Below are 8,402 nucleotides of genomic sequence, written 5' to 3'. Positions count from 1 at the left end.
ATTGTGTAAATGTACCACATCTTCTTTATTCTTCCACTGAGAGGCATTTAGGCTCTTCCAGTTTCTGGCTATGACAAACGATGCTGCTATGAACATATGTCCTTATGGTACAATTGAACATCCTTGGGGGCCTTTGCATGGCCAGAGAGAGACACTCTCCTTTCTTATCCAGACAGGAGACTCAATGGCCAGGGACACACACTCTCCTTTCTTCTCCAGAGAGGGGGCTGAATATCCGGGGACACACACTCTCCTTTCTTAGTCTCACTTTAAGGTTGTGCGGGAGGCAGCTGTGGGTGTGTGTCCTAGAGTGGAGGGTAGCAGGACTCTTAAGCCCCCAGTTTTAAAAGATCACACAAAAGAAGTATCAGTATTTGCAGTTAATTTAATGAGTAGAAAGAAATGCCTTTGAGATTCCAATAATAGTCTTGCATTTTATAGACAGAAAGATAAATTCAAGAAAGAAAAGTTATGATTTGTGGTATCAGCTGCTGGCTCATGATCATTCTCTTCATTCCTGTGAACCAAAGGTCTCGCAGAACTTTTAGGCAGACTGTGGACAGTCTTTACTGTTGTATACAGCATCCTGAAAAATAAATGAGGAAGTGACTTACATTATGATCTTTGGCTGAGATCCCAATATTGAAAAGAAAAAAATTCTTGGCTGTTTTAAATATTATTTTTCAGCATTTTCGATTACTATTAAGTATTCCAGAAAGCTTCTAGAAAAAATCCGATTAGGTGCATGTGTTTTATCATTTAAGAGACAAAAAGCCACGAAAACAACAGCTGTAACAAACCTACGGTTTTGCATTTTTCGTCCAAGATTTAAGTTGATTACCTTTTCCCTCTAATTTCCAACCTCTCCCCTCCGAGCCGTTTCCATAGGAATTCATTCTATACCCACTCTGAAGCTAGAGGTCTCTGTGGCTGAAGGTATCTGATGACCCTCAGTTTGATCTGCTCTGCTACTATTCTTTTACCACTCGCTCAATTGAAACCTTGCTTAACAGAAGAGGGTGGTTTTTAAAAATTCCTCAGTGTTCTAAAAAACGAGATTTGTTAGAAGCAAATAGAGAGCCCTCATCAGTACTTTCAGGCCCCATGTATTCCTGTGATTTTAGTTAAAACTGGGCAGATTTCTAATATTTGGCATGTGTGGGATGCTAAAATGGGACCAGAGACACATTAGATGAATTCTTGGAGCTACATTTTTATGCTTGACAAGGTTTTATATTATTCCACTGACATTTTTTAAAAAAGAGACTGTTAGTCACGATGTTCTTATACTGGGGTTTTCTGCACTTGCTCTGGATTGGTGTAAAATGGAAGGGCTCGTGGTCACTGACACAAAGCAGGGCTACTTGAGAGTCAAGTGTATTTTTCTCTGACTACAGAATTTGAGGTATTTCTCTGTGTCATGATATGCTTATGTGTATGTGATGTGTGTTTGTTTGTGTGTTTGTGTGATTGGGAGGTAATGGATAAGAGGGTGATCTCCATCGTTTTTGATTTTTCTTTAATTATTTTAAAATCCTGAAAACTATATGGAATAACAGCTGTGTCTTTCAATGGCTTTCTTGAACAAAATGTCACCAGTAAATCAAATTGTAGCATTAAAAAATAGTAGACAGACAATGTTTGCTTGGACCTTATTACTCACAAAGTTGGAACCTGGATTTTCCTCTTTAGTGGAAATATGTAATATGTATATATAAATATGTGTGTATGTATATAAGTATAAATAAATATATAAAATACATAAGTATATACAGATATGTATATATAAGATATATGTATGTACATAATACATATATATGTATGTATATTTATATAATGCAAAAAAGGGAAATGGATAATTACCACCATCACTTTAACATTGTTGAGAGTATCCTCAGACTGGTCCAGGAAACATTGTTTCAATTTGGCCACAGCCTTTTGGTCATAAAAAAGAGGTGCATATAACTTAACCACGCCCTGATACTCAGCCACAGACACTGATGAGTTAATAGTCTTTGCAATGACGTCATCCATTGCATGGCAGCCAGAACCTGGAAAGACATGGCATTCATCACTGGAGGTCTGAACTCAATAGGGGTCACCTCTCATCACAAACATCTTGTTGAGTACTAGTAGAGACACAGATATGCACAGGTGATGGGCACTGCCAAATCTTGGAGAGAAAATACAGGTTACAAGATTCCACTTAGAAACTTCAAACTCTGTGCCTGACATCCCAGCACAAAGAAGACAAACCCTCATACAACCTTCACTGTGAAGGACACTGAAGAGATCGCAGGCCATTGTGGTGGGCATGGTAAGCATTTGGGGTCATTGTTTGGACAAAACCTGCCACATTTTGTTAATATTTTAAGAACAGTGTGGAATACTTTAAGACATCCTATAACTATCATGTCTAGAAGAGTATCCACTTTGATTTGATAACTCTAGCATCTGAGTCACAGAGCAACTTAAACAGAAACTCTGGTACTTGAAGTGACCTCATGCAGAAAATGGAAGCCGACTGCAAGATTCCGTTAGTTCCTAAAAACTTGCCCCTAACAAGACAACAAGGGACATCAAACCTCGCTGACCTTTGTCAGCAATGACACGCAAGAAATGAGAAGCTTTGTTCTGATGGGTCACAGTGAACTGTTTGTGTCTTTCTTAATTGTAGCCATGATGCATCTTAGTGCTACTCTGTAAACCCCATGAAGTATTTTACAGTAGTTTATAAATATTAGCCATTGTCACTGTTAACTCTATCATCTGCATCAAAAGTATCATAACCATAAACTCTTGTACTTGAAGTGATATCATTGTTCAGCCAGTGGAAGAGAAAGAGGTCAAGTTTAACCCTGATTTTCCTATAAAGTTAACTGAGAACTCCACCTTCTTGTCATTTTGCACCAGCCTCTCAGATAATTGAAGCAGACAACTTAAACAAAACAAATTATATAATGTCTAGATTTGTGACCTGTTTGTACTGACTACCTTCTCAGGGACAAAGCTTTACTTCAGTCATTACTTCAAGTGGACTTGGGGAATGTGAACTCTCCTCTCTACCAGCAGGACTAGGATGTAAGTGGCCCAATGTGAAGGGGTCAGAACAAGCGTTGACTGTCTGTATTGTGGCTCAGAAACTGTTTACTACTAGGTCTCATGCTGCAGTTTGAGAAGTAACTCCTTCCACAGTTAAAGAGATTCCTATGTACAATTTTTAGGAAACACATTTATGTCCAATGTCATTCATATTTTTCCCATTTTCAGTAAAATATCTCGTATCCAAATCCATGACCTGCCATGGATTTCAGGAGAGCTGTCATCTCCTTGGGACCTCCTGTGTGGTAGTAACACATCACACACAGCCCCAGCGCTGCATCTGTGATGGCTCTTTGACTATCTGGACTAGTGTTGAGTTTCAGGGCTATTGAGTCAGACTCTTTGTAGCATTGTTGACAACTTCTAGAGCTGAGGCACTAGGACTTATTCCTGAAGAACAGAAACAGTGTGTGGTCTGAATGTAGCCCACCCTTCCACAGAACCCACCTCTCAAGCCTTCACAGAACCCACTGCCTACTCCTCCACAGTCATCACCTCTTACCTTTCCACAGAACCCACCGCCCAACCCTCCACAGAACCCACCGCCCAACCCTCCACAGAACCCACTGCCCAACCTTCCATAGAACTCACCACCCACCCCTCCACAGAACTCACTACTGGCATAGCAGCAAATGGGGATGGCGGCCAGCAAGAAGACTAGGACCAGCTTCATGTTGAGGAAGCCCTTGTGGGTTGGTCTTTGGTACAAGATAGAGATCAGGGAACTTTCTGCAGTTGAGAGCTCAGCATTCTGCTATTTATTTCTTGGGCAGGCCCTTTAGTGTCACCCAGGAAATAAAAATGCAAGTCATAAGAGCAACGTGGCATTGTAGCAGACAACACGAGAGAACATGAAACAGAGCCAAGGAAGCCTATGATTTGTTAGAATGAAACAAGGAAACAAATTATTAAGAATGACAATTGGTGACCTTTCCCGAGCTCTTCCAAAATTCCTTTTTTGGACAGCACTGTAGTTTGATTTTTGAAATGATATTCTCTTTCCCTTCATACCCTTTCTCCTTTGTTTGCTCCTCTTCATCTTCTGTATTCTTCTTCATCTTCTTCCCACTCCTTTGATTCTTTCCCTTTTTCTCCTTTTTCATCTTTCTTCTCTTTTGCCCTTTTCTTGTTCTTTTTTATTTTTTAATTTTAAACAGCTTCATTTTGTTTACACTTGTTCTGAAGGGTCCAGTGGCTAGGGTCAGTGCACAACCACATATCCTTTTGTAAGCAGGGTTCCTGTTGGCCCTCTATTCTTTGAATTCTAGAGGAAGTTTATTGCCCATAGATCCTTACTGAAGAGTCTTATGGAGAGTCATTTTATTAGATGAACATTCACTGTTCATTCCAGATAGCTAAACGTATTTCTCCTTTTGTGTTAAAGATCGAGGGTTTTACTTCTCCTGAATCAAAGGACACTGTCAACTATTTGGGATCCCTGTTGCATGATGGGGGGGAGGGATGATGGCATATGATTAGTGACCTGTGGTTCATGCAGATGTGACTTCAAATCCTGGGGATAGCATCTGCTCATGACTTACCATGACTTATAATGGAATAGCTATTCTGTCTTTCTGAGCTCCCTTTTAGCCATGGTAAAGTGAGTATAGATAAACCTCTGCTGAAGTTTTATCAGGACAGCAGCTTCAGCATGTAAGTAACCTTCACACATTCCTTATATAACCACTGATTTGTGGGATTTTCTCACTTCTGAAATTATGACATTAGTATCATGGCCCCTCAATTAAAAATCAAACAAATATGTAAACAAAAACAATAAAAACAAACAAACCAATTGCTATGAAATCCAGTTAGATCATGTGAGTATATAATGGATTGCAACAGATGGCATGCACATCTGTAATTATTATAGCATTAGTCAAAAAAAGTGTCTGGGGTGATCCATGCACGACACAGCACACATGTGTGCATGTCAGAGAACATCTTTGTGGAATCACTTCACTTTTTTCACTTTTATGTAGATTTTGGGGCTCAAATTGAGCCTAAGAGGTCAACCTTCTGAGCCACTGTGCCAGCCCTGAACACTTTTAATCTGGCAACAAATTATTGAAGAAATCATGAAAGAAATTCAAATAGTCCTAGAAACAAATGTAGATCATTGCTCTGCACGGTAGAGCCTCTGGGGTATGCCCAACATAGTCCATAGTCCATAGGAAAAAGGTATAAGTGCTCACAATAAAATCTCAGTAGGTTCTCAAATAAATAATCTATTATACAACTGAAAGCTCAAGAAAAAAAGAAGCCAAACCCAGTACAAAGTAAGAAATAATAGAAGTTGAAGTGGATAGTAATGAAATAGAAAATAAAAGAATATGTAAAATAATCAGAGATGGTTGAGAATCTAAGCACAATTGACAAACCACAAGTCAAACTAAAGAAAGAAGAAGAGAGATTATCCAAATTAATAAAATTAGACATTAATAGGGTGAAAATAAAACAAAACATATTCTCTGCAACCATTATTAGCCAAATACCAAGACTGAAGTAGGTAAATAAGAATAAATAGGCCTAAGCCTACTACAATGCAATCCACTGTTCTGTATATTAAATAAAAGTTAGTTTAAACTGAAAGTTATTCTTGTCAGAAAAGAGTTCTAATTACAGAGAAGAAGGACAGTTGGGACAGGATGTGACTGAATAAACGAGCTGCAGGAACGAAGAAAACTGAAATCTGATTGTGTGTTTCAGGTCTTACTGTGCTATACACAAACACTGTCCCTAGTCCCAGTGTATTTGGGAAGGAAATAGGGTGGGATGAATGGAAGGATTAGGAAGAAAGAGAAAGAGGGAGAAATTATTCATGTTTTAAGTAAAATTAACAAATAAATTCTGTTTATTTTGAAAAATAAACGAAAGTAAGACTATCTCATATGAAGCTTGTCTGAGGGGAGAGATATTGATTAAGACTTATAAAAATTCAGAAGGGGAAAATTTTGACCTTTCACTTGAAGGATTAAGAAAATGGAGTTGAAGATGGAGGAAAGCAAGATTCTTGGCATGCAAAGAAGTCAAGGTAAAAGGACTAGACCTGAAGCTGAGCCCTACACACTGGAGGAGGAATGTGCTCTTGTTGCTTTGCTCAACTTACTAAACTGAGGGCTCGATTACCTGAGTGAAAGATCTATATCCGCACTATTCACCAGTTGTCACCTTGTCTGCACCTGAGATCGTTTCTCTGACACAAGTTTGTTCTTTAACTGAAGCTAATGGTGTTTGAGGAACGTAGGTAGGAAGTATAGCAGGCTTCTACACACGTGATAAGCCAATAGCACTGCAGCCATCATGTAGTTCTAGCAATAATATATCTCCAGATATGAATACAGGGAGTGGGGGGATGTGGGGAGCAAATCTATCCTAACAGATATTTGTCGCTCTGCTGGAAGGAGACCTTGACAGCAGTGCCCTCATCTCCCCATCTTTGAATGACCAAAATAAAAGCCTCACACCATTGTTCCCCTTATGGCTCACAGAAAATTATTGTCATTAAAATGGAAGAACAACCCTGACTAACTGGATAGTATGTCAGGATAGGCACCCAAGAAATTAAATAAACTATTACTTTGTGAGGGGATTAAAGGTTTAACCACACACACTTGGCCCAGGAAAGTTGGGCAAAGTTCAGTTTCAGTGAGGGTGCCAAGGGGAATCAGCCAGAAGGTGGCACTTGGCCCTGGCTGTGTTTCAAAATCAGGCTTCTGACCTTAGATGATTTTTTTTTTTTGATTCCAGGTTAGAGCATATCATGGTAAATGGTATCTCTACTCTCTCCCTGACCACAAAGTCTTTATCTAACACAGCAAAGTGTGCTGTTAGTGCTCAGGAAGTAAAAAAACAAAACAAAACAAAACAAAACAGGGTTTAATCAGCTTCTTGCTCTGTTTGCTGGTGGAAAGCACAGACGTAAAAACTATGTGGCTTCTTTAAAAATATCTCAAATGACTCTCTTTCAGGAGGCTGTGCATTGAATGTGTTTGTAGGCAATGTGCTGCAAGTTACGTGGGGGTATCTTGGGCAAGCTGGTTGCCAGAGTTGAGGTGGTGAGCGTGGCTCCCCCCGGGCACTCTCAGAGGCAGTGGACAGATTTCTCCCATGTTGGACTGGGCAGAGCCAAAAGGTAAAGCTGTGTTAGTTCTAGCCTTGTGGCTTTGCATTTTAAAAGCAGCCCTGGTCAAAAAAGTATTACAAATACACAATAGAGACAAGTTCAGATAAAAAATACCTCTAAATGGGCCACTGTGTTGGATAAATGTATGTAGGCTTTGGGAAGAAAAGAAAAAATATAGACAATTATAAAAAGAAGTAAGTGGTTTTAAAAATTAAAACAAAGTCTTTAAAGACACAGAGTACAGTTATAGATTAAAGGGGTAAAGAAAAATAAGCCATGTAAAGATGGAAACACTGGATTATATGTATTAATGTGTTTTCTTTGAATTTTTTGACTGTGAAAGAGCTAAGTACAGAGAGACATTTCATTTTATTGGCTGCTAAACTAAACCAACATTTGTACTTTTAAGGTATCTTGACTTTCAAATTTGGGTCTAAGGACAAGTTGCTTTGGAAAAGAGCTTCTTCTTTTGTTTTCACAGAAGATGAGAACCTGTGGATTCCTTCCAGACTAATGTGGTTTGATGGACAAAGGTACCCCAAATGGTCACATGCGCACCCCTAAAATTAGTTCTCTCAACAAAAAGCATAAAGCAGTTTGGAAAAAACTATACCCAAATTCCCAAATATTGCTTATAAATGTTTGTTTACATTTAAAGGGAAATATGCTATAGAGATTTACATTGATATAAATCTTGGTTTATTGATACAAATTTAAGATCAATTTTGTTATATCTACATTTCTGCTCTTGATTAAGGTATTTGGGTTTTTTTTTGCAGCTCATTTAAAAATGTAATGTATAGAGAAGGAAGGAATATGCAAAGGATGAAGTGTTGAGAGCAAAAAGGAATGGTGAGTCCAGAGTTAGGGGAGGGCATCAAGTGTTGCATCTTCACAAAGAAATGAAACAATAGAAATTCTAAAGGGAAAGGGTGGCTTTCTAAATTAGGAATGCTGTATAAAAATGAGAGCTGCAGATAAAGTTAAGGATTGCTTTTGACAAAAGCTTTCTTATTAGAGGTGTAGAACCAATGACTCTGTGAGTGGATTTGTGGCTCCCTTCACAAGAGGGAATTCATCCCTAGCATTATAAATCTGCTCAAAATCACATGGGAAAGGAGGCCTTAGACAGGCAAGAACTCATTATTGCTGTTTAGCTAAATTACTGTGGACC

At 38.8% G+C, this 8,402-nt stretch overlaps 1 protein-coding gene across 1 annotated transcript; it reads right to left on the bottom strand.

The window, feature by feature from the left end:
* Positions 1 to 544: 544 nt before the first annotated feature.
* Positions 545 to 3,775, bottom strand: LOC121454767 (secretoglobin family 2A member 2-like). Its single transcript, XM_041662187.1, has 3 exons — positions 3,721 to 3,775; positions 1,864 to 2,051; positions 545 to 586 (listed from the first exon to the last, which is right to left on the bottom strand). Exons 1-3 carry the CDS (start codon positions 3,773 to 3,775, stop codon positions 545 to 547), a joined length of 285 nt encoding a protein of 94 aa, XP_041518121.1.
* Positions 3,776 to 8,402: the final 4,627 nt, after the last annotated feature.

Source organism: Microtus oregoni, unplaced genomic scaffold (assembly GCF_018167655.1).
Source record: "Microtus oregoni isolate MIOR12 unplaced genomic scaffold, Mior012 000012F_ref0000307, whole genome shotgun sequence".
Lineage (NCBI taxonomy): Eukaryota > Metazoa > Chordata > Mammalia > Rodentia > Cricetidae > Microtus > Microtus oregoni.
This window is presented reverse-complemented; position numbering and strand designations above follow the sequence as displayed.